This window comes from Puma concolor, chromosome D3 (genome assembly GCF_028749965.1).
Source record: "Puma concolor isolate L17-30 chromosome D3, mPumCon1.1.hap2, whole genome shotgun sequence".
Taxonomy (NCBI): domain Eukaryota; kingdom Metazoa; phylum Chordata; class Mammalia; order Carnivora; family Felidae; genus Puma; species Puma concolor.
This window is the reverse complement of record NC_141678.1, coordinates 94,806,621-94,832,486: the sequence shown is the minus strand read 5'-3', so window position 1 is coordinate 94,832,486 and position 25,866 is coordinate 94,806,621. Positions and strand designations below refer to the sequence as shown.

General features: G+C 53.7%; 1 protein-coding gene and 1 long non-coding RNA gene across 4 annotated transcripts in view; one reads left to right on the top strand and one right to left on the bottom strand.

Annotated features, from left to right (window-relative positions):
- RBFA (ribosome binding factor A) overlaps positions 1 to 25,866 on the bottom strand; it is a 43,541-nt gene that overhangs the window by 6,086 nt on the left and 11,589 nt on the right. For 2 of the 3 annotated variants that reach the window (XM_086683308.1, XM_086683309.1), the window contains exon 7: positions 22,649 to 25,545. The exons of the other annotated variant lie outside the window; for it this stretch is intronic. In XM_086683308.1, coding sequence (XP_086539434.1) covers positions 25,212 to 25,545 — 334 coding nt within the window. In that variant the 3' untranslated portion in view covers positions 22,649 to 25,211. Of the gene's footprint in view, positions 1 to 22,648; positions 25,546 to 25,866 lie in introns of those variants that run through there. 3 annotated transcript variants of the gene reach the window in all.
- On the top strand, positions 12,050 to 17,673 carry LOC147575724 (uncharacterized). The gene is made up of 3 exons (XR_015242688.1): positions 12,050 to 12,324; positions 15,608 to 16,261; positions 16,457 to 17,673. It is a non-coding gene; the product is annotated as an uncharacterized LOC147575724 (long non-coding RNA).

The window sequence follows — 25,866 nt, the reverse complement described above, 5'->3', positions numbered from 1 at the left end:
CCCCTGCCCAACACCTGGGAAACCCTTCAGGTTCCGCATGGCCTTCAGGGCCCGGCGCTCGGCGCTGGCATCCTGGTCAGGGTGGCCTGGGCTGGGCTGACCCCCGCCTGCACCCCCGAGGCCCCGTGGGCAGGAGCGCAGGTCGGTCTCGCAGTTCGTCCTTCCTGTCCAGCCCCCGGGGGCGCCCCCTTCACGGCCCAGTCCTCACGGCCTACCCTCCACCACTTTCTCCCCTTTCCAAAGTAATGGAGAATCATCACCGAAGACAGAAAAACAAGAGAAAACAGAATCGCCTAAGCCTACCTCCCAACCCTGCGGTGTGTGATTTGTACCGCCTGCCCGTGAGTTCTGCACGGACCGGAACTTTCTGTGGCTCCCACTTGCCTGCGCGAGCGTCTGCCCTCGGGATTCCGGCTGGTGAAGTTCGTCCCTTCAAAGCCGTGCCCGTCCAGGTTCCAACTTTGACCAATTCTTGGGAGCTGCAGACACCGGTGAATTCATGAACAGCGAGGCCCATGTGGCTGCTGGCCTGCTGTCCCCGCACAAAAGACACAAACGCCCTTCTGCCTCTTGTCTCATGGGCCCTCCCCATGTCTGAGGCATTTTAAAATCCAGTTCTATCATCAGAGTGATTCAATACACCCACACTACAGAAGGCACTAACTCGGCAGGCAGCCTTGGCCACGGGGAGAGGGCCCCGGCTCGGGGTCCGTCAGAGCTGATGGAGGCCCCGGGTCAGGGCCCAGCTGAACGAGAGGCACTGAGCAGATCATGTTCACAGACCCGCAGCAACTCAAGGTGTGGGGACAGGAAGGACTGCAGACAAACACGGCCTTTTCTGCCCCACGGAGGCCGGCTGGCCGGGAGATCACCTGCAGACGGGCCTCCAAAGTCACCAGTTACAAGGACGAAGCTCGTAGGTGATCATCAGGGACGGGGGCTAGAGGGACCCCTGAGAGACTCACGGGTCCGGAAGACACTGCCAGGCTGCCATGTCCCTCGGAAAAGCACATCCCCCCACGCTGGCCGGGACCGCCACAGGGAAGCGGTGTGAGCCGGGGGTGCGGAGACTGGCTCCTGGGAAGACCTGGTGAGGCTGGGGGCTGCAAAAGCACACCGACCCTCGCCTCACACAGGAGCCAGGCATGGAGAAGGAGCACCCCAGCGGAACATGCCCCCGGCCGCCCTCAGCAACACGGCTCCCCCGGGCCCAGAGCAGTGTCCTGCCCCTGCTTGGCAGCCAGGGTGTCCCCTTAGTTTAGTCGCCTCTCCAATAACTTTCTGCACAAAGTCCCGCACTTTCAATGCTTCACTGAAGATTTAGATAATTGTATTTTTTATTTTTATTTATTTTTTTTTTTTTTGAGAAAGAGAGAGAGAACAAGGAGGGGAGGGGCAGAGAGAGAAAGAGAGAGAGAGAGAAAGAGAGAGAGAGAGAGAGAGAGAGAGAGAGAGAGAGAGAGAGAGAGAACCCCAAGCAGGTTCCGCACTGTCCGCGCAGAGCCCGGTGCGGGCTCCATCCGAAGAACCATGAGATCATGACCTGAGCCAAAATCAAGAGTCAGGCACTCAACCGACCTAGCCACCCAGGCATCCCTAAGATTTAGATAATTTTAAAAGCATCACATACTAGAAGCATCATCCTCGGTAAAGGACAAATGTAAAATGTCACTCCCGAAGTGCAATAACCTCCCTCAAAATCAGCATCCCCTGGAGAGGATTCCCGACGAGTGTAACTCAGGTCTGAGGCTCCCTGTCTGCTCTGTGGCCGAGGGGCTGGAGGTCACCGTGGTGGCGCTCCTGGTGCTAGGGGGAGGGGGGAGGGGGCTCACTGCGCCCGGGGGGCCGGCTCTGACAGCGCGAACGCAGGCAAGCAAGACAGCCCCTCCGCAGCTGGGACCACCCAGGCGCCCCGTGTACACTCACACCCAAGCTCCCCATGCACACTCACACCTGTCTGCACCCTGCCGGGGATGCGCCAGCTCCAGTGGCCAACGTGTCTGGAACCCACCACCTCCACACCAGGCGGCTCCCGGTTGGCCAGGCGGCTTTTGCACTTCCGATAACCTATTCTCCACGAGGCAACCAAACTGCAACCACCACCAGGGAGCCACGGCTCCCACCACCAGGGCCCGGGTCCTGGCAAGGCCGACAAGACCCCTCCCGTGCCACGACTGCCTTGAACAGAGGCTCTTCTCTCAGCAGGTGCACCGTGGGCAGCCGGGCGGGAACACGATGCAGGGGTGAAGTCCCGAGTCTGAGCTCGGGCCTGAGCTCGCCACGAGGGGGCAGGGGATCCGTGGGGGAGGACTGTCCCGTGGGGACCCCCACGCTGCAACCCTATGGGGTTAGGAACCTGAGAGCCTGGGACTAAGGGCGTTGTGCACCTGCTGCGCAGACCCACCCACGGCTTCCCGAAGCTGCTCTCCCGAAGCTATTCTCCCTCCCTGGAGGGAGGGAGTTCTGCAGTGGGGAAGAGGGAGAAAAAGCCGACTGAGTTCTAAGAGCTGGGTGGCCACGGGAGGGCTAGGGAGGGGCTGTGGGGACACGCACATGACCTACAAGCGGGGGTCCCGGTGTCAGCGCAATGTGGGCTGGCCAGACACAGGAAGAAACAGCTTTGGGAAGATGATTTCTTCCAAGCCCCCACCCCCCTCTGCCTTCTGCGTTCCTCCTGCCGGGCTTGGACTCCTGCAACCCCAGAACGACCCACCTGGCTTCACCCTAGCCCCTTGGCCTGGTGCTCTGGGTCCAGGAACCCTGAAGCTGGGTGTTTATGGGTCTTTTGGGAGAAGCAGACCCCAGCTCACAAGACATTCCCAAGGGCCTGACCAAAGACAGACTCAGAACTCTGCAGCTGTACCCAGCCTGGCTCTGGCAGACGCCGTGGTCCAGAACCCTCGGGTGGGGCACCTCCTCCCACAAGTCTGCCCCCAATTTCAAACCATCCCCTTCCTCCTCCTTTACACAATGGACCCCGCCTGGCCCTAGCCCAGAGCTTCGGCTTCTGGATGGGGCTGGTCACCAGAGCCCAGCCAGAGTAGACGCCTGGGGCCTGCAGCCCCATACCTGTCCTCAGGGAGGGGAGGGGGCTGGAGACTGAGTTCATGACCCATCACGCCTCCTCCACAAAGATCCCCAAAGTGCGGGGTGCGGGGAGCTCCTGGGTTGGCGAACGCACTCACGTCCCGGCAGGGTGGCCCGCTCCCAACTCCACGGGGACAGAAGCTCCTATGCTCAGGACCTGTTGGGACCTCACCCCATGTGGCAAGATCTTCATCTGGCTGTTCCCCTGTGTCCTGTCACATCCTTTATGACTCGGTAAGCCACTCAGCGTAAGCAAGAGTGTCCCTGACTTCCGGAGCTGCCCTATCAAATGATGGAACCCCAATCGCAGCCGGTCGGTCACAAGTACGGGGGACAACCTGGGACCCCCCGCCTTGTGCCTGAGGGTCTGTGTGTGGGGTCTGCACGAATCCCAATGGTCAGTGTGAGTTCCGAAGTGAACTGAAAGACTGCCGGCTGGTCAGAGAGCTGCAGGATTGGTTGGTGGGGTGCGTCCCACACATCTGATGTCGGCAGAGCTGTGAGTGGCTTTTGCTTTAAGTGCTGGGGTCCACAACTCTGCCCTCCGTCACTGCCGCCCCTGCGTGCATGGAGCTGGTCCCGTGTCTACTTCTCCTCAGCTCAGGCTGAGAGCCTTACCACCCTCCTGCCCTCCTGCGCCCCTCTGTGTCCCCCGCAAGGCCGGGGGCCTGCATCCACCAACACCACCTGCCGCACCCGAGGCCGGAGCTGACCGCGTCACCTGCACTGCCCAGCAGGCGGCTGTCCCAGCTCAGCTCCAGGCTTCAGGGGGCTCCGGGGCCCCTACCTCCCAAGCCCTGCAGACTCAGAACTGGAGCCTCCGCTGCACTTGCAGGAGGCCTTGTGCCTCCCCACCGGGTCCTGGGCAGACAGATGCCTAGTGGGGCCCCTCCCTGGCCTCCCCTGTCTCAACCAAGGGCCCCTCTGCCCTCCCAGGCACAGGAAACCTGCTGTGTCATCTGTTCTGTCACACCCAGCACCCAATCCAGCCACAGGTCCTGCTTCAAAGTTCATCCTGGATGGCCAGCTGCAGAATCTAGGGCACGAGAACCCCCAGAGTTGTGCTGTCCGATGAGGCAGCCTGCTTTACCAGTGCTGTTTGAGTTCCAGTTAACTCAATAGGATACAACTTAAAGTTCAGTCCCTCAGGGACAGTAGCCATATTCCAAGTGTCCAGAGACAACATACGGCCAGGGGCTGCCTGGCTGGACACAGAGCATTCCTGTGGTGCAGAAAGTCTACGGTGGACGGGTTGTTCCAGAAGTCACATCTCCAGCCTTTTCAAAGTAAATTTCAATTCAAAAAATAGGGAACCTAGGGGCACCTGGAGGGCTCAGTTGGCTAAGCAGCAGACTCTTGATTTCGGCTCAGATCATGATCTCGTGGTTCATGGATCTGGCCCCACGTCATTCTCTGTGCTGACAGTGTGGAGCCTGCTTGGGATTGTCTCTCTCTCCCTCTGCCCCTCCCCTGCTCTCTCTCAAAATTAAAAAAAAAAAAAAAAAAGCATTAAAAAAAATAGGAACCGGGGTGCCTGGGTGGCTCAATCGTTTGAGCATCCGACTTCAGCTCAGGTCATGATCTCGTGGTTTGTGGGTTCGAGCCCCGCATCGGGCTCTGTGCTGACAGCTCAGAGCCTGGAGCCTGCTTCAGATTCTGTGTCTCCTTCTCTCTCTGCCCCTCCCCCACTGGTGCTCTGTCTCTGTCTCTCAAAAATAAATAAATGTAAAAAAAAATTTTTTTTAAATAGGAACCTGGAAACTAACAGATTTAAGAAGCATCAACTAATTGCAATATCTGAACCTTTTTTGGATCTCATTCTGGTAAACAAACTTCTTAAAAAGCCTCATGGGCATCCCTGTTCATGTTCCTGACCTTACGGGGGAAGCTCTCGGGTTTTCCTGAGAAATGGATGAGGTCAGCTGGGGGTCTTTCAGATATGACCTTTATGACGTTGAGGTATGTCCCATCTATCCCTGCTTTGTTGAGGGTTTTTATCAAGAAAGGATGCTGTATTTTGCCAAATGCTTTTTCTGCATCTATTGACAGGATCAGATGGGTCTTATCCTTTCTTGTATTAAGGTGGTGTATCACATTGATTGATTTGTGAATAGTGAACCAGCCCTGCAGCCCAGGAATAAATCCCACTGAATCATGGAGAATTATTATTTTAATGTGCTCTTCAATTCGATTTGCTCCAATCTCATTGAGAAATTTTGCATCCACGTCCAGGGGTATTGGCCTATAGTTCTCCTTTTGAGTGGGGTATTTGTCTGGTTTTGGAATCACTTTAATGCTGGCCTCATAGAATGAGTTTGGAAGTTTTCCTTCCATTTCTTTTTTTGGGACAGTTTGAGAAGAATAGGTATTAACTCTTCTTTAAATGTTTGGTAGGGGGCGCCTGGGTGGCGCAGTCGGTTAAGCGTCCGACTTCAGCCAGGTCACGATCTCGCGGTCCGTGAGTTCGAGCCCCGCGTCAGGCTCTGGGCTGATGGCTCAGAGCCTGGAGCCTGTTTCCGATTCTGTGTCTCCCTCTCTCTCTGCCCCTCCCCCGTTCATGCTCTGTCTCTCTCTGTCCCAAAAATAAATAAACGTTGAAAAAAAAATTAAAAAAATAAAATAATATAAAATAAATGTTTGGTAGAATTCCCTTGGGAAGCCATCTGGCCCAGGACTCCCATTTTTTGGGAGATTTTTGATAACTGATTCCATTTCTTTGCTGCTTACGGGCCTGTTCAAATTTTCTATTTCTTCCTGTTTCAATTCTGGTAGTTTATATGTTTCTAGGAATTTGTCCATTTCTTCCAGATTGCCCAGTTTGTTGGCACATAATTTTTCATAGTATTCTCTTATACTACTATGAATATAATACTATGAATAGGGAATTGGAGTATTTCTGTGGTGTTGGTTGTGATCTCTCCTCTTTAATTTGTAATTTTATCTATTTTGGTCCTCTGTCTTTTCTCTTTGTTAAGTCTAGCCAGGGGGTTATCAATTTTCTTTATTCTTTCAGACAGCCAGCATTTAGTTTCGTTGACTTGTTCTGTTTTTTGTTGTTGTTGTTTCTATATCATTTTTTTCTGCTCTAATCTTTATTATTTCCCTTCTTCTGCTGGCTTAGGCTTTATTTGCTGCTCCTTTGCTAGTTCCTTTAGGTAGGAACTAGAAAGGGTAGTTGTGTATTTGGGATCTTTCTTGCTTCTTGAGATCGGCCTGCATTGCGATGTATTTTCCTCTTAGGACTGCCTTTGCTGCATCCAAAGTGCACTGTCATGTTCTCACTTTCATTTGTTTCCATGTATTCTTTTATTTCTTCTTTAATTTCCTGGTTAACCTATTCATTCTTTAGTAGGATGTTCTTTAACCTCCATGTATTTGAGGGCTTTCCAGTAATATATAATGAAACATTATTCAGCAATCTAAAGGAATGACATCGTGCCATTTACAACAATGTGGATGGAACTGGAGTGTATTATGCGAACCAAAATTAGTCGGAGAAAGACAAGTATCATGATTTCACTCATATGTGGAATTTGAGAAACACAACAGATAAACAGAGGGGAAGGGAAGGAAAAATAAGATAAAAAAGAGAGGGAGGAAAACCACAAGAGACTCTTCACTACAGAGAACGAACTGAGGGTGGCTGGCGGGGAGGCGGGTGAGGGAGGGGCCCGGTGGGTGCCGGGCACTGAGGAGGGCGCGGGCTGGGATGAGCGCCGGGTGTGGCCCCTGAGTGACGCATCACCGGAGTCTACTCCTGAGACCAATACCGCACTGTGTGTTTACTGACTTGAATTTAAATAAATAATGTAGTCTTAAAAAAAAAAAAGCCTCCTAGGAAGTAACCACGTGTGGAGATTTCACATTAATTAGCTTGACTGCGGTAATCATTTCACTGTGAAAGTCGCAGGCGAAATGTTATGATGTCTGGGGTTCGCTTCAGAGCAGGTCAGGGTGAGGGAGGGACACGGGAGTGGGGAGGTGGTGGGTACCAGTGACCAGGAGTCGTTAACAGTTAAAGCTGCTGGCGGGAAGGTGCGGACCCACTGAACTATTCTACTTATCCGAGTGTCAGATGACAAACAGAATGGACGGTAAAATATACAGAGCTAAGTAAACACAGCGGGAACCCTGTGCAACCGCTTCTCGTTCCCTCCACGCCCCACCCCTCCCATCTGGGTCCCTGTAACAAGCGCATCACCCACCCCTGCACCCCTTGGCCCTCCCCATTTTCCAATCACAAAGAAAGATTGTTCCAAATAAAAATGTGCATCGACACAGTGCTGTCCTTCTGAGCGTTCCACGAACACCTCCCTTCTGTCAGAGCCAGCGCAGAAACTCCTCCACACCCCAGCTGGTGGCTTCTAGACATGGCCTTTGGAGGGCCCCTCTGGGGGGCCAGAAGCTTTAAGTACTTCACCGGTGAGGGAAGGGAAAGGACAGTCCCTGCCAGGAGTTAGCATCCCTACAATGCCGGAAGAGGAGACATTGGGGGAGCCCTTCCTGTCAGCCGTGTCTGGTCTTATGTAGGTCCCTACACCTGCTGTGGGTGACCCTGAGCCTCAAGCCCAGGAAGGGACCACAGAAATCCCAGGGCTGTGCAGAAGGTACGGATCTCGAACAGAAAGGCTGCACTTGGGGAAGCTGAGGAGACGTGCTCCAGAGCGTCCCCGCAAACCTTTTTATATAGCTGCAAGAGGCCCTGAAGGGGCAAAACAGAGGGGCCACGGGCTCTTGAGGCCAGACTCGAGGTGCACCCCAAGCCCTAGAGCTGATTCAGATCCAGCAGGACGGGGGGGGGGGGCACCACCTCACCAGCGCCACGGAGCAGAGCAGGACGCCTCGCTTTGAGACCCACTGGTTGGATGGGCTCTCTTGGGACGGAGAGACTGGATGAGTTAAAGGAAGGCAGACTCTTAGAAGGGCGGCGAGTCGACAATGTTACCCAGGCCCAACGAGAAAACCTGGGGAGTTTTAAAAAGGATGCACTGGGGAGAAATCGTTCAAGTTGAGAACTGTTTCACCCCCCACTTTTTCATTTCATTAGGGGATGGTTTCATGGGTACTTTAATGGACTTCCCAACGCAGCAGTGGCCATCAGTGGAGCTGCTGCCCTGTCAGCTCCGGGCGACCAGGGTCCCAAGGCCTGGAAGAGAGCTGCCCAGGGTGGGGGCCAAGTTCACTCTTCTTGGCCCGAAGGGTGTTCATCTGATGCGCTTACCTTGGCGTCTGCGGGTTGGGACACGTTATATGTTAAAATGTTGCCAAGCTGACATGGTTTCCCCTTCAAGGGAAACAGCTGATGAGTCCCAGCTGCCTCTCAGACTCCATGTTCCTAAAACAAGGTGCGCAATTCTCATCCCCTCATCCTATTAGAAAACCACAAAACTAAAATATACACAGATGCCAATACCATGATTTTCCCAAACTAAAAAAATAAGGATTGAGTTTAGGAAGCTTGGAGCCCTCTCATTTTATGCGTCCCTCCCGTGCCAGTTCAAGTGCAACAGGGTCCACGGAACCCAGATCATGCCTGCGGTCTGTGCTGACCAGCAGGGAGAAGAAAGGACTGCACCGCGTGCAAGGTGACGCCTATGAAGACAGTGGCCGGCTTGCTCCCGTCAGCGTCACAGTGCTGATGACGGACACGGACGAGCTGGCTTCGGCTTGCTCCCACACAGGGATCGCAGCCAGTTTACTCAAAGACTTGGTGCCGACGGTAGAAGGCTAACAGGCAAGCTCGGGAGGCTGGGGGAGGGGGGGGGTGCTCCATTTTCTCCAACAGGCTGTCAGAACTGCAGGCCAGCAACCAGTTCTGTGCCAATTCACCAGAACCCCAGGGCCTGGAGGCCCCACACAGGAATCACCAAAGGTGACCAAGGTCCAGAGGGTGTTGAGGAAGAACGGTTAGCAGGAGAGGGCCGGGAAGAGGTTTGACTGCCTGCCAATACTGAGGAGTTGGCAGAAAGACATGAAACTGAAGGAGAAGTTCCGGAACACAGGGACGGCCACCATCTTTTTCAAGGATCAGAAATACGGATGTGAGTGAGGCTCACGTCCGGGACCTACCTGTCCAAGGCAAATCTGGACACTAGAAATGGAAGCATTCAGCAAACACTTGAAGCTCTTCTAATTAAGGGAATGCACTGATGCGTTCAGGGTCTCTAATCCACAAATCCAAACTGCAGAAAGCTCTGGAAACCGCAAGTCCTTAACTGACAGCAAGACACGTCCCAGCGAGAAACCAGTGTTATTATTTATACGTTCAAGAGTCTCTTCGTGTTGCGCTACAGAAATTGTATCACGTTTGATAACGGGTTCGCCTGGAGCCTGCTACATAATGTCCAGTCTATGTGCACTTCCCTGTTTTAAAGTCCAAAACATTCCGAAGTCTAAAATGCACCTGGGTCTGGGCTCCAGGTGAGGGAGGATGGGTCTCCATGATATCTAGGGGGTGAGAATTGCACAAATCCACTAATGCATCAGGAGGCCATGAAAGTTGGTGGTAAGGGAGTGTGTGACCACTATTTCCCTAATCCCAACAAGCACCCAGACATAAACACGACCTGAGGAATCCCCTTAAAACATCCCGGAAGCACTCATGAGGGGCTAAGATCAGGGGGCCCGCCCACCTTTAGGGCTCACACACAGTAAGCGGCATGACGCATGACGTTTTCCGCAAGAACGGAACTGCCACTTACCCCGGGGGAGGAGCTGTGAGGTAATCTGGGGTAGCCGGTGTTGAGGTGCCTATTCCTACCCTGGGGAGAGGTCCTCCTGGAGCATTAGGGAAGCATCTTTCAACCATCAGCTAAAATTTAAATAAAAGCTACAGTGAGATCATTGTGTAATTGGAAAAGGCTTTATGTTGAGTTAGTGAAACCAATTATTTATTATCCTTGATGGTATTTTTTTTTAGTTTTTTAAGTTTTTTTTTAGTTTTCGTTTTCTTAGTTTTTTTAATGTTTATTTATTATTTTTTAGTTTTTTTAATGTTTATTTATCATTGAGAGAGAGAGAGCACGAGCAGGGGAAGGGGCAGACACAGAATCTGAAGGAGGCTCCAGGCACAGAGCCCAAGGCGGGGCTCGAACTCACAAACCCCGAGATCACGCCCCAGCCGAAGTCGGACGCTCAACCGACTGAGCCACCCAGGCGCCCCAGATGAAGACATTTTCTATAAAAGTGTCTTCTATATAATTTAGAAGATATTTTCTGGAAGTTTCTATCTCAATGTAAATTCCTAACCGGGAATTCTCCAGGTGGATTTTAATCCCCAATGCAGGGTGGGAGGGCGCCTAGCAGAAGGAAGAAGGAAAAAGCCTTAGTCTACTCGGTCCCGCCCTGGCCTGGGGGGGGGGGGGAGGGGGCGCCTCACCGGGAGTCCAGGCACCGGCATCAGGGAGCTGGAAGGTGAGGCCCTCTGAGGAATGACCCCACACCGCGGGGTAAGAACCCTGAGACCCAACAGAGATCAGCCACCCACGCACAAAGCTGGCGTGAGCAGAGGCACCGCCCCCCCCCCCCGACCCCGGCAGGGTCGAGCGTGGAAGCGCGCACGGTGGGCGACCCAGGCCGCCCCCGCAGGGCCTCTGCCAAGGGACCGAGCGGCACCCGCGATCTGAACAGGCAGGCTCAGGGCTCGCTGACCTGACCTGGGGCGAGCCCCTTACCCTTCGGAACCTCCAGCTCTGGCTGGTGTCGCGGGGACTAGCCCGGGCCCGCACGGACCCGCACAACCGAGGCTGCGGAACCGCGGGAACCCCCCAGCGTCTTCCAGGACTCGCGGTGTGGCCGGAACAACCAGCCCCGGGAGAGCGCAGCCCTGCGCCTCAGGCCTGCACCTCCGCCTCTCCGGCCGCCGCCACTGACCCCGGCCCTTCCCCTGCTTCCCAAGCCCCTGCTCGGCATCCCTCGCCCCTCGGCAACCCACAGCGACCCCGCCCCATCCCCGCCCCTTCCCCGCCCCGTCCGCGCCCACACCCGCACCCCTACCCCCTCCGTCCGCCCCCTTTCACGACCCCGCCCCTTTCACGTCCCCGGCCCGCACCCCCGCCCCTCGGGTTGCCCCCACAGACCCCGCCCCTTCCGCGCCCCGGGCCCGCATTCCCCACCCCCCGCCCCTCCCCCCGCCCCGTCCGCGTCCCGGGCTCACATCCCCCGCCCCTCCGGCCGCCCCAGCGACCGACCCCGGCTCTTCCTCCCCCTCCCGCGCCCCGGGCCGGGGTCGCTCTGCAATTTTGAAACAAACGGCTGGAACCCCAAAGCCACACCTGCTCCCAAGTGGACTGGGGGGGTCCCAAACAGCCGAGCCGAGCGGACGACCTTCACCTCAGCCCCTGGGCGCCCGCAGCGCCCGCCCGAAGCTCACGCGGGCCGGGGCGGCCTTGGGGAGGGGGGGGGGGGCGGCGTTGCCCCGAGGTTCCAGCTTTTCGCAGCCGGTGCGCGGACTTGGGTGACTGGGGTCGGAAGGAGTCTTCTCGGACCCGAGGGCAGCGAGGGCGGCCGGAGGGGACGCTGGTCCGGAATGTCCCGACCCCGGGGTTGCGCACGCCCGGCTCCGGGGGCTCCAGGTACGAAAACGTCAGTAAACGTCCCTCCGCAGCTCGTGGGGCACAACGTGGGCGTGAGGGTGATGGAAACACCGGAGTTTCTTGCTACTGAATCGTTTTCTCCTGCCTTTTGTAAACGTCAGCAAAGGGGGTGGGACTGGAAGCCGCTGCGGGACAACCTCGTTCTGGGGGCGCCTGGGTGGCTCAGGTCGTGATCTCAAGATTCCTGAGCTGAAGCCTTGCATCGGGCTCTGCGCTGACAGCTCGGAGCCTGCTAGGGTTCTCCGTCTCAGAATAAAATAAATATTAGGAAGGAAGGGAGGGAGGAAGGAGGGGAGGGAGGAGGGAAGGGGAGGAGGGGAGGGGAGGGGAGGGGAGGGGAGGGAGGGAGGGAGGGAACTTCGTTTTGGTTCTCTGACCTGATTCCTGAAGAAGCCCTTTAAAAGGGCTGGTATCACAAGCAAGGAAGGCAGGCCCCAGAGGACCAGCCAGGGTGGGCTTTTCTGAACTGGCGATTGTGAATCCAAACCATCCACTGTACGCTCTGGTCTGAGCTGTAAAAGCCAGGAGCCCTTTGCTTGGCTTTACTCCCGTATCCCCTGAAATGGTGAGGCCGCGTATCCAGGTGAAAACTGTGTGTTGCGAGGAATGCCTCATGTGGATCTTTGCCGTGAGCTGAAGCCCGGTGAGAGTAACATCCGACGGGTGTAGACATCAGTCCTCACAGGCTCGAGTTTTGCCTGACGCCAGGGGCCGCGATCTGGGGCCGGGAAGGGTCAGGGCGCCCTTCCTTTTAGGTTGGGTCTGAAGGGGAGGGGAGGGTGGGTGAGCCCACCCACAACAAGAACCGTGAAGAAGGAGAGAGAATGGGGCTGTCTTCCACACTCTCGAGGAAAACAGATATGGAACCAGAGTACAAGACTCTCAGGACTTTACGGTTTTCTAATTCCTCACATTTACAAGTATTAATTCCTTGTTTTCCCATAATAATTAACAGTAAACCCCTTATACCGGAGGATCTTGGGAGGAGGAGGGACCTGTTTTGTTTGTCAGGAGCTAAATCCCCAGAGGGGGTGGGGGTGGGGGTGTCGGCAGCCTGTGCAGGAGGTGGTCCAGCCCCAGGCCCCCAGGACAGCAGCTGAGAAACAGTGAGTTACCATATCCAGAAAAATCCACGAGAAACTGGCATCTGTGGTCTGGATGCCATTTTAACAGGCCATGAACAGGGGGAAAGGGGTTTATGGATGCAAAACGAACAAGCCTTTTTTAAAATTAAAAAAAACAAAAACAAAAAGTTTTATTGGAGCCCAGGTGAGGACAGCTCCCGGGGACACACAATCTCCACAGAGAAGCCAGTGAGTGCTCCGGGGAAGGAACGTTTGCTGCAGGGTCATACGTGTGTTTTACATAAAGAGTTCCAAATCATCAGGAAGAAGGACATTCTGGAAAGTTACAGACAGGTTTTTACTATGTGCACTATGTGAGGGGCTGTGTGATTTTAATCTCACGGGAACCAAGGAGGTTTTTTTCCTCTTATTTATGTCGGATGCTATTTTGATAACGAAGCACGAGTGCAGTGTGTGCCCAGGGCAGAAATACAGCCACAAATCTGAGGTTTTGCCAAGTCTTTCTGACCTTGGTAAATGTTACAGTGTAGCTTCTCTGGGAGCCCAGGAGCAGGTCCCACAAATAGGAAAACTTGGAAACTTCCCTGATCAGGTCTGAGGTGGGAGTGCCACGGGCAGGGCTGCAGGATCTCAAGGCCCCCTCATGCTTTGAACCAGCCCTGGGAGGCCTCTGCTCCCTTACCTGGACCTGTGTGGGCATCTGTGCCTTCCTCCTCAAACCCCTCCTCCTGATCCTGTATTTCTGTCCCTATTCTTACCCCTTGTCCCAGGTAATTGCCCCTCATTCATTGACGTAAATACACCTGTGCCCCCTCCCTTTCAAGGCAGCGGACAGCTTTGAAAGGACCTGTGATTTTTTTTTTTTTTTTTGTCTTTGAGAGAGAGAGCACACAGGTAGGGGAGGGGAAGAGAGAGAGGGAGACCCAGAATCCGAAGCAGGCTCCAGTCTCTGCGCTGTCAGCATAGAGCCCGACCCGGGGCTTGAACCCATGAACCGGGAGATCATGACCTGAGCCGAAGTTGGACACTTAACTGAGCCACCCAGGCGCCCAAGGACCTGTGATTTCTCATCTAACACCTAGACTTTCCTTCCTGGACATGAAAGTAAGCTACAAAACTAGACTTCTGTCCTTCGAGGGGGTCCGGGTCCTTGGAGGAGCCAGCGACTGTACCACACGGGACACTGGAAGACTTGGCCAAGGGAAGTCACCCACAGAGCAGGGACTCTCCACGCCAGCCTCTCACTCGAGCCACTAGGACCTTTGCCCAGGCAGGACCTGGCCCCACGCTGCAGATGCACTGGTGTGGGAGGGGCCCGGGACAGGGGTCTTGGCAAGCACCCTGGGGGCTTGGGTGTGCGGCTGAGGTTGAAAGTCGCTGTTGGCCGTGGCCTCCCTTCTTGTGGGCGCGTCCAGAGGACAGCGAAGCTTCCCTCCTCTCCCTCGAGGTGCCCTCGTGGTTTGCATAGCGTGCTTCCTGAGCTGGCAGCGTGGGCACCACCAGGGCAACGGAAAGGCAGCCGCGCAGCTCGCGGCCGCTGAATCGGGAAGGCCGGGGCGGGCCAGGGTCTGGTTTAGAAGCCCCCCCGGAGACGTGCACTGAAGCTGGACAACCTGCCCTGCCCCAACAAAGTCACGGGTGGCGAGACAGGCGAGTCCGTCGGATTGCACTGAGCAAAGCGAGCGCCCGCAGCCTCACACCCAAAGGCAGCTGTAGGAAGTCAGCATGCGGACGAGCTCATTAGCCTGCTCACGAGGCTGGTGTGAGGGTTTCGCTGGGTCAGTGCTTCCCAGCCTCCTCGTGCGGGACGTGCGCGTGAGGCATCTGTGGAGCCTGGAAGACCCCCAGGTGTGGACTCGCCCTGGGAATGGGGCTCTAGCTCCCGCGCTTCTACTGGGGCCACCCTGCGAGCGGCGAGGGTCTAGGGAAACTTTCTCTGAAACGTGCCCGTGCGTTGTCTTTTTGGAGGCACCAGCATCCACTGTTACGGGCACGGGCTCTGACCTGGGTGCCCGGCGGGCTCACCTCTGCCTGGGCCTCAGTTTCCGTGTTCGTAAGACGAGCACTGGTCTTGCAAGCCCGCACCCCGGCATGGCGAGTGGCCTGGGGCTCGCCGGCCAGGGCGCCTTTCTGCCTCCCCCCATCATCCCCCCCGCCCCCTTTTGTCTTTTCCCCGATTTTCTCTAGTGTCCCCACTACCCCAGACACACTGAGCCTGTCACATACTGGAGGGGACCTCCAAGAAAACACGAGGGCGATGACCTCTTTCGGCAACCAGAAAATTGCCAGAATGTAGTAACCGGCTGGCCTGTGGGCTAAGTGCATATCGGATGTAAGGTTGCACAGTTCCGGCCACGGCCTGGGCTCGTCCCCTTGCCGGGAGCCCTCGCCCCATCCCAGTGGGGCTGGCCCGGTGGCCAAGCTCTCTCTACCCTGGCAGGAGGCGGGTGTGGGAGCCGCGGCCTCTCGCGCTGAGGGGCTCCCCTGCCCACAAATAAGGGGTGCAGCAGAGAAGCGCGGCTGCAGGCTGACTCTGGCTCTGTGATGGGTTACGTCGCCTCTGCCTCCCAGGATTAAATGAATACAAAGTGCTTCCAGTCATGCCAGAAGGACACACGGAGCGTAAGACTTTGTCGTTGCCAATCCTCTGGCGCCATAGGCTCATCTTTGCTCTTCAAGATGGCAGTTGGTTGCCCAAGTGACTCATTAGCACTGAGGTGTTAATGGCGAATAATGGGCTGGCCCACACCCCTTCCCGGCCACAATTCCATTTCAGTTGGGGAATCAGGATGCTTTTAAGGGCAATTAACAGGACTAAGTGAATTTGTTTTAACAACACAGATACTTCTCATTTCGCCCAAGAGGAGGACAGAGACAGGACAGTGAAGGAAGTTCATTCGCGGCTCAGACAAACCCACGCCATGGTTTCCTATGCGGTCACGTCTGCCCGGCACATCTCCGATCAAGTGTCCAGAGGCAGGCAAAGGGGCCTCTCCTCTTGCCCCCTCGCCTCTCACTGGCCAAGTGCCCATTTCTAAACCTGGTGCTGGCGAGGACGGGGCCACCTCGATGCCTTGGCTTTGAGGAGGTCCACGTGTTGCCTCAGCCGGATTCTGGCTGCCTGGGCAGAAGGTAGGGGACCCCATCGTCGCCTTGCTGTAATGCCTCAACCCCAAGGAAGGCATCGGGACCAGTGGAGCCTCAGTTGAGCTGGAGGACGATCCCAGAGCCGCTCGGAACCTCCGCATCTTCCTCTGTACCACGGGCTGCCGGCACCCGCAGGCGGCTGTGAGGGGTACGCGGCTGTGTCCACACAAAGCACGGTTTGCACCATTCGAGCCTTCAGTCAGCGTGTGGTGAATGTCAACTATCACGATTATCATTACCTCCTTTTCCCCCAAAGTCCTTCCTCTGGTGAAGCTACTCAATGTGAATGTTTAAACGTTTAACAATGTTTTTGATACAATGTGCTGCTTCAGACCCGAAGGATTTCAGGTAAGGGTTTGCAGACCTGTGTATGTTTTTCACAAGTATTACAAATGTAAATAAGATAAAACTTTACCTTTTTCTTGAATCTTTGAGCGATATTTGTACTTTTTTTCCCATTTCATTTTCTTCTGATTTTTTAATCGTTGTAAAATACACACAACAGAAACTTCACTGTCTAAACCATGGAAACGTACATTTCAGTGTAATGGACTGACGTGCAGCTGTGACCACCATCCATCCGCCCCTGTAATCGCTTCCGTCTTGGAAAACTGAACCTCTCTGCCCACTGACACTAGCTCCCGGCTCCCCCAGCCCCTGGCACCACCACAGGTATGACGGCGACTGCTCTAAACACCCAGTGTAAGTGGAATTCTCTAGGATATGTGTTTTTGTGACTGGCTTATTTCACTTAACATGGCCGTATCCTTGCCAATACTTGGATTTATTTTTTAATTAAAAAAAAATAACCTGTATTTTATCACATTTAGCAGAAACTATGGTTCCAAATGACCTGGTGCCATTTTAAAAAGTTTTTTTATTACATTTATTTATTTTTGAGAGACAGAGTGAGACAGAGCACAAGCAGGGGAGAGGCAGAGAGAGGAGACACAGAATCTGAAGCAGGCTCCAGACTCTGAGCTGTCAGCACAGAGCCCGACGCAGGGCTCGAACCCACGAACCGTGAGATCATGTCCTGAGCCGAAGTTGGTCACTTAACCGACTGAGCCACCCAGGCGCCCAGACCTGACACCACTTTTTCTAACATGTATGAGTTTTCTATTGTATGGGTGCAGTTTTTTGTTTGTTTTTTGTTTTGAGTAAACTGTACCTCCAATGTGGAGCTAGAACTCACGACCCCAAGACCAAAAGTCACTCGCTCATCAATAAAACCATCAGGGACAGGGCTTTTCTCTGTAGAGATTTTTGGTTACTGATTCAATCTTACTTAAGTCTACTCAGATTTTCTAATTTTTTGTAACTTAGTCTTAACAGGTTTGTGTCTCTAGGAATTTGTCCATTTCATCTAGGTCATCCAATTTATTGGTGTACAAATGCTCATAGTGAAAGGGCGGGCCTACGCAGGCCGACTCCATCTTGTTCTGTGTTCTCCACCTTGAGTGACTATGTCCCCGACATGACCCCTTTTCCGGGAAAATCGCAGAAACCTCAGATCGCGCCTCCTCCCCTTGAGTAACCTCCCGCTCACCCGTTCAAACTTCCTGATCAAAACACGCCCAGCGACCTGCGTAACAGGACTCTGACCCTTCCCCAGCCAATCGGCTGCCCCTAGACCCCTATAAAACCTTTGTGCTTTTGAAACTCGCTCTCTCTCCCCGGTATCTCACCGCTGCGTCGGTGCAGGTAGGGGACTGAGCTCGAGCTAGCTCGAATAAAGGCTCTTTTGCTTTTGCATCGGACTCGGCTCCCTGGTGGTCTTTGGGGATCACGAATTCTGGGCATAACAATAGTACTCTTTTTTTTTTTTTTAATTTTTTTTTTCCAACGTTTATTTTTGGGACAGAGAGAGACAGAGCATGAATGGGCAAGGGGCAGAGAGAGAGGGAGACACAGAATCGGAAACAGGCTCCAGGCTCTGAGCCATCAGCCCAGAGCCTGACGCGGGGCTCGAACTCACGGACCGCGAGATCGTGACCTGGCTGAAGTCGGACGCTTAACCGACTGCGCCACCCAGGCGCCCCAACAATAGTACTCTTAATAATCCTTTTTCTTTTCTTAGAACTGATAATTTCTCCATTTTCATTTCTGATTTTAGAAATTTCAGTCTTTTGTTCATCTAGAGTCTTGAGGGGGCCTGGGTGGCTCACTTAAGCGTCTCTTGAGCTCAGGGTCCTGAGTTCAAGCCCTACATTGGGCTCCGTGCTGGGTGTGAAGCCTACTTTAGAAATAAAATAAAGCTTTGTCAATTTTGTTATCTTTTCGAAGAACTAACATTTATTGATATTCTCTACTTCATTTGTCACCGCTCTAGACTTCATTTCCTTCCTTCTAGCTTTGGGTTTTTTCTGCACGTCCTTAAATTGTAAAGTTAGGTGGTTGATTTTCTGCAATCTTGACTTTTTTAACGTCAGCATTTATACCTATAACCATCCCTTTAGCACTGCTTTTGCTGCATCCCGTAAGTTTTGATGTGTTGTTTTCATTTTCATTCATCTCAAAGTATTTTTTAATCTCCCTGTGATGACTTTTCTGTTGGTTATTTAAGACTGTGTTGGTGTAATTTCCAATTTTATTTGTTACTGATTTTGAACTTCATCCCATTATGGTGATAGATTGCAGGACAGCCTTGTTTTTAAATTCTTGAAACTTAATCTGTGGCCTGACATACGGAAACATGTCCCACGTGCACCTGAGAGCAACGCACGTGCTATTGTTGGCTGGTGTCTGGTACGTGTTCGCTCTAGTTGGCTTATCGTGTTAAGTCCTCGATTTCCCTGCTTCTGTCTGGTTTATGTGCCCACGGTTATGAGAGGAGTATTAAGGTCTCCGACTATCATTGTAGAACTGTTTCTCCATTCAGTTGTGTCAAGTTTTGCTTCACGCATTTCGGTGGCCTATCATTAGATGTGTAAATGTTTATAATTGTTATGTATCGTTTCACTGAAATTTGTATTTATAGTGCCCTCCCTTATCTCTTGTAATTTTTGAAAATTTAAACACATTTTTATCTGATATTAGTGTAGCCACTCCTGCTATCATTGGTTATTATTTGCATGGAACATCTTTTCACATCCTCTCGCTTTTCACTATTTATAGCTTTGGATCTAGAGTCTCTCGGAGACAGCATGTTATTTGGATGATGGCTTTTTATCCATTCTGGCAATCTCTGTCTTTACATTGAAGAGTTTAATCCACTTGTAATCCACATGTAAGATAACTACAGAGAAGGACTTTTGTCATTTTTCTATTTGTTATGTGCCTTCAGCTTCTTTTTGTCCCTCATTCCCTGCATTACTGTCTTTTGTGTTTAGTTTGTTATCGCCGTTGTTTAGTAGTGAAACATTTAAATTCCTTTCCCATTTCTTTTTGTATATATACACTACAGCTGTCTCCTTTGTGGTTACCGTGAGGATTACATTCGACACCCTGTATTTATACCAGCTTGATTTCGGTAACACACACACACTCTCCTTTAACGTCTCTGTCCCCAGCCCTCTCAGTTGTTGTCACAAAACATAAATTAACAAGTATTCCGAACGCACTAGTCTCTTAAATTACGTAGAAATCAAAATGTGGAGTTACAAACTGTCCTAAAAACACTAGTTTTTATCATTGGCCATGAATTTTTCTTTACTGAGATCTTTGTTTCTCCATACAGCTTTAAGTTACACTCCACTGTCTTTCATTTCACCTGCAGGACTTGAGCATCGCTTCAAGGGCAGGTCTAATAGTAATGGCACTCCCTCAGCTTTTATTTACCTAAAAATGTCTTAATTTCTCCCTCACCTTTGAAGGACATTTGCTGAATACAGAATACCTGGTTGAAAGTTTTTCTTTTCAGCATTCTGCGTATATCAACCCACTGCCTCCTGACCTCTGGTTTCTGATGGAAATCTGTTAATCTTATCTGGGGTTCCCTTATATGTATTGATTTACTTCTCTCTTGCTGCTTCAAGATGCTTTGTTTGGCTTTTCGCATGTTTATGTGTCTGGGGCGCCTGGGAGGCTCAGTCGGTTAAGTGTCTGACTCTTGATTTCTGCTCAGGTAGTGACCGGGCTCTGGGCTGGCAGCATAGCACCTGCTTGGGACTCTCTCTCTCCCCTTCTCTGACTGCCCCTTCCCCACTAATGCTGTCTGCCTCTCTCAAATAAACTTAAAGCGGGGGGGAGGCACTCCTGGGTGGCTCAGTCGGTTAAGCATCCGACTTCAGCTCAGGTCATGATCTCACAGTCTGTGGGTTTGAGCCCCACGTCAGGCTCTGTGCTGACAGCTTGGAGCCTGCTTCGGATTGTGTCTCCCTCTCTCTCTCTGCCCCTCCCTCACTCACACTCTGTCTCTCTCCAAAATAAACATTTAAAAAAAATTAAAAAACAAAAAGTTTATGTGTTTTAGTGTGGGTCTCTGAGTTCATCTTGAGAGTTCACTGAGCTTCCTGGGTGTTTCCTCAAACTTGGGAAACGTTCAGCCATTGTTTCTTCCAATACTTTCTCTCTCTCTCTCTCTCTCTCTCTCTCTCCTCCTTCTGGGACGCCCACAATGCATACGTTGGTCTGCTTGGTGGGATCCCACACGTCCCTTAGGTCCCATTAACTTTAACTTTTTTTTTCTTTCTGTTCCTCAAACTCAGCTTCCTAGAGCTGTACAGTATTCAAATTAATGCTAACAAGTCGCACAGGCACGTGCTCACATTCTTCAAGATAAACCTGAGGCCGGAACGCTGAGCCTCTGTTCTCACAACAGGATTTTAGGGTCCTAGAGGGACGTCTTCACCTATGAAGCTCTGTGTTTGTTGCCGGCAGACACACGTGACTTCCAATAGGACAGACTCTGCTCTCCTATCATCTTGGCGTGTCACCAAGACGTGAAAACCTAGCCGTGTCCGTGGGGCCACACTGCAGAGGGCCGCCGGGCCTCCAGTGCGAGCACGTGTACACGGTGCTCCGCGCGTCCTCGTGAGGTAGGCCGTGCACACCCTCCACCAGACACTGAACGAACGCTTCCCCTCGATCCCTTTGCTCGTCAATAAAACCAAGCTCCTAAGCAGAAGGGGAATACAAAGCACGTGCCAGGCTCCACTAAGTCGGCGTTCACGCATTTTAGTATACCCTCATTGACCTTTGAAGCGGATGCCGTTCTCCCCACGGACACCGAGGGTGCTGAGCACGGAGGTCGCTGTTGGCGGACTGAGTACTGAGCCCAGAGCGGCAGGCTTCAGAGCCAAGCGGACGGAAAGTCCTTCCCTGCAGCACGAGGCCGGCACCTGTTCTCCCTGAATATACAAAAGCTGCACCTTGCCTTCTTCCTGTTTCTTTTAACCCGAAGCCCTGGTTTTCTGCTGCAATCTGGTCACAGGTGGCTCTTTCTCAGTCTTCCTTTTGGCCGTATGTTCTGCTTTGCCTCAGCTTTTCTCAGGCCCAGGGTGAAAAAGGGCCTCAGGCCACGCCTGCGTCTACTGCCCACGTTCTCCTCTGAGCCAGCGCTAACACCTACCCCTGACTCGAAGCAGACCCCGCCAGTCCATTAGTCGATCAACACGTACTATACTCTGGCCTGGGAAACCTCATGCAAGAGGCAGACAAGACGCTGACTCAGCAATCAGTGCAGTGAGGTCGTAGCTATGGGAATTTAGGGCACCGCAACCAAAATTGGGCGTTCACAGAAGGCTCCCCAAAGGTGGCCCCCTCCCCAAGGTGAGACAGAAAGGGGGGAAGAGCATGTGCAAACATGACGTCACAGGAACGGGGGCAGGTGACGGGTGGTGCCAAGTGAGGCTCTGTTACAAGTGATGCCACCAGGGTCCTGAGAGAAGCGAGCCCGGAGGCTGGTGTGGGTGGGGGCTGGGCTCATGACTGCAGGGGAAAAGGGCTTAAGTGTGAAAGTGGAAGGATGCTTAGCAAGAAGCTCTGACTCCCAAGGCAAACCTACAGGCAAGGCCGACTCTGACTTGGGGGGTGCGGGGGGGGGGGGGGGTGCGGGTGGTGTCCAGGCTGGGAGTTCAGGGTCGAGGGCACTTTGAATCTGCCTCGTACTTAGTGTCTGCTGTCGGGTCCCGGCCGGGGTGCCCCGCTGCCACGGGATCACCGCACCACTTCTGGAGGCTGCCTCCCCCTCCCCCTCCCCTCTGGCCCTTCCCACTACGGAAGTCCTAGGTTTCAGGAACTGAACGTTAGACGACAGCTGGCTGTGTAGACGAGTACAAGGCAGGGCCGGCCTCCCTCCATGGCCTCCTGCCACCACCTCCTTCCCCCTCCACCACCTCCCCCCTGCCTCCAGCCACACCGGCCACAGACTGGTTAGGACACATGCTGCAACCACCAGACTGCTTTCACGGACGGTGCAATGCTGCAGTTGAATAATATTTTAAATCTTAATCACAAGAATTTACATATAGCCCTATCAAGCTTCACTTGATTAACTTTGGTTCTACATCTCAACCTACCGAAAGGCAATTGTGAGTTCTATTTTGTCACGTGACACATTCTTCCCAGTTCTACACTTTATGTAATTTCGATAGCCTTTAAGGAAGAACTGAGCAAATCCTGGGACACGGGATTTCAGAAACAGGTCTCCACACCTCAACAGGAGGGCGCAGAACACAAGGGAAGTACGGGCCGGAGGAGCACAGGCTTTTCTCCCTCCCACGGGTGATAGGGAGCAAATGGGTCATTTATTTCACTCTAGAGCTTACATGTGTCATAGATTTAACTCGGGCGCGTTGAATATGCTTTATTCTAAGCACTTTTCAGTTTCAAAAAAACAATGCATGTATCACAAACGCTTGAACAGAAAAGGTGCCGTAAAAAAGTTGGAGATATCCTCGGGGCGCCTGGGTGGCTCAGTCGGTTGAGCATCTGACTTCAGCTCAGGTCATGATCTTGCCATTCGTGGGTTCAAGCGCCACGTCGGGCTCTGTGCTCACGGCTCGGAGCCTGGAGCCTGCTTCCGATTCTGCGTCTCCCTCTCTCTCTGCCCCTCCCCTGCTCATGCTCTGTCTCTCTCAAAATAAACATTAAAAAAATTAAAAAAAAAAAGTTGGAGATATCCTGAACTTTACTGATAGGACCTAAAAGGCCAAGACGTCAGAGGGAAGACTCGAGGGAGGAAACCCTTCTGAACATGAAGTGAGTGTTCAAAGACTGAAAACGATGGTCTTCCGGGCAGTCTTCCCATGGAAGCCTGTCAAATTTTCTGTCCTGTTCGGTGTTTCAGCTGCTTGATACGTGGTTATTTTCAGTTCTGTTCTCAGGCTACTCAGTCCTTTCCAGGGTGGGACTGCTGGCTGCCAGCTGAAGCTCCCCCATAGACGCCTGGCTTGCACGAGAGGGAGTGGCCTGGGACGAGGCAGAAGAAGGCACCAGGAAGGCACAGAGCTGCCAGGCCCACCCCCAAACCTCCACACGCACAACCCAGAAGCTCCGTGAACACTCTGTACCTGAAGTTCCAAGTCCTTCTAACAAACGCCAAGGTGAAGTAGGAAGTACTCTCTGCACTCAGAGGTCCTGTGCTTACTGAGGGTTCTTTCTACCCCAAAGAGAAGATGAACCCTTACAAAGGTGCAGAGTACCAAATGCCAGCAGCTAACAGAGATGCTGTTAGCGTGACCTTTAAACCTGTAAAACCAGTCCACACCACCAGGCAGCCCCTCGGTCTCCACTCTAGTCTTGGCCCCGTTTCTGGTCTCCAACTGTACTTACAGGGAGAACCTAAGACAATCGGTAGGAGTACAGAGCACAGAATTTCCCGGTCTGAAAACACATCTTTTTCCTGCCATTTGTTGACTTTTGGAAGCACAGGTGGAAAAGAGGAAAGAAAAGAGCAGGCCAGCACCCTGCACCGGCCTCTCCCAGTGCCCGTTACTTGACACACAACACAGACGGGCACGTCCCCGTCCATGGCACACTGACCTCACAATCCAGGAATCCAGGCTTGTTCCCGCTGCTCCGCACAGACGTCTGGACACCTTCGGCAGTGGAGACCAGATCTACGGTCAGCAGAACGGGCTGCCTGGTGCTGCAGGGTCCCGTATCAGTCAGGGTTTTTATACCGTGTATTTGTGATGTTATAACATCACGGGGGCCTTGCTGGCTGCGGAGACACTGCCCCTCCCAGGGCTAATTCCTACAGACAGTGAACCATTCCCCTGTAAACTCACATTTTATGTACAGACCCACAGATCCAGAGCCCACACTCCCAACCACCTCCTTTATCTGGCTCTTGCACACCAGCCAGTATTTCCTCTGCCGCACATCCCCCAGGGCCAGGACTCAACACGCAGAAAGCACTCCTATAGCCCAGAGCCTGCTGAAACTACTCACACTATCCAGCCTCGGCCATTCATTCCTGCAGAAGCCACACGTTCTCCTCTCCCTCAGCCTCCTGACCGACCCTGGAGCTTCCCCGAGTGGCCCTGCACGGCACGTCCCCACCTCCCGGGAATGTGGTGAATGAACTCCCCTTTCCGGACAGCAGGCTCAAGGTGTATCTTCCCACTCCTGGTTAGAGCAAAGCACGTACATTTCCACAAGCTGACAGTCTGCACGCCAGCAACCGCGCTCCCAGGTGAAATGCTCCACACACGCGGCTACGAGCACCTTCCGGGGCAGACGGGATCACCCGAGTGCCACCTGGGCAGCTACGTGCCTAGAGCTTCCCAGTGGTCCGCCCGTGTCCCATGACAGGTCCCTTCAACAGGGGCTGCTGTGCCCACAAAGGCGGCATTGCCGGTGCTGCCTGCCTGCTGGGCACCGGCCCTGGTACCAGATGCCAGAAGGTGCCCAGGGGACAGCAGTGCTTCCTTCCTGACACTGTTTACAAAAGCCAAGTCCCGAGCCTCCTTGCTCCACCTCACTAGCGCCCGTCTCATCATCCAAGCCGCGCTGATGCCGTCCTCAGCATCTTGACACTGATGGCACTCGGGAAACGGAGGTGCCCCTCGCCCGGGAGCAGCTGCTCTAGGTCACACGTGGAGCAGGGTTTCTTTCACTTCCTTCCAACAGTGCTGTGACGCCCCTGACCCACACTCCCTGCATGGCAGCGGTCCTGCCCGGGGGAAAACTAGACGTGGGGCCGTTCCAAGTCCGCCAGGAGGACAGCGCTTAGGGAATGAGCGGGATCACACACAAGGCGACGCTCTGCCTTGCTTGCTGGGAGCCCGCGAGGGGTGAAAAGCGGGACAAAGACGCCTGACTGTCCCCACAGGCCCCCTTCCTTCTCAGGCTAAGGCACAAGGCTGCCCGGGCGGTGGGACCGTGGTTCCGCCCAGCAGAGCCTCACACCTCACCCCCTCTCCGCCCGCCCCTCAGTCACCTCCGCCCTTCCTGCCGCCCCTTGGGAGCCATCCAGGTCAGGGTCCGGGTGGCCGCTCGCCGCCCCCGACAGGTGGTTCTCGCGGGAGAGGTCACCATCTGCGCAGGGTGTGGCTGCCACGTTTCCCTCTCGTGTGTGTGTCAGTGGAGACTCCGCGGGGCTCTCGCTCCTGCACCCTCGCTCTTTCCTCCTCTTATATTCCATGATCTGTTTGTTGAGTGCCTCGTGATCAATCCCACACAGACTTGAGCAGGCGGCAGGGCCCTGGGTGCTGCGTGAAGGGGCGTCCAGGGCCCCACAGCCCCTGGAGGGGAGAAGAGACGTCAGGTGAAGCGTGGGTGAAGCCGGGCGGTGTGGGGGCTCCTGGCCACCTCCTGGTGGACCCACTGACGTCCGAGGGAGGCTGGGGGATACGGCACGGGGAAGGGGCTCCGCCCCCATGTATGGTGCAGCCCAGGACAGCTTGGACACAGCCCTCCCGTCAGATGCCCTCTCAGTTGCTTTTCCCCAAATACAGCCAGAGTGCTAGGCCCGTCAGGCAGAATTTTGAGTATGGTCCTTTACATGTGCCACTCAGGGTACTTGTCAAAACCCAAACATGGCCGTGTCCTGCCTCTGACCCCCC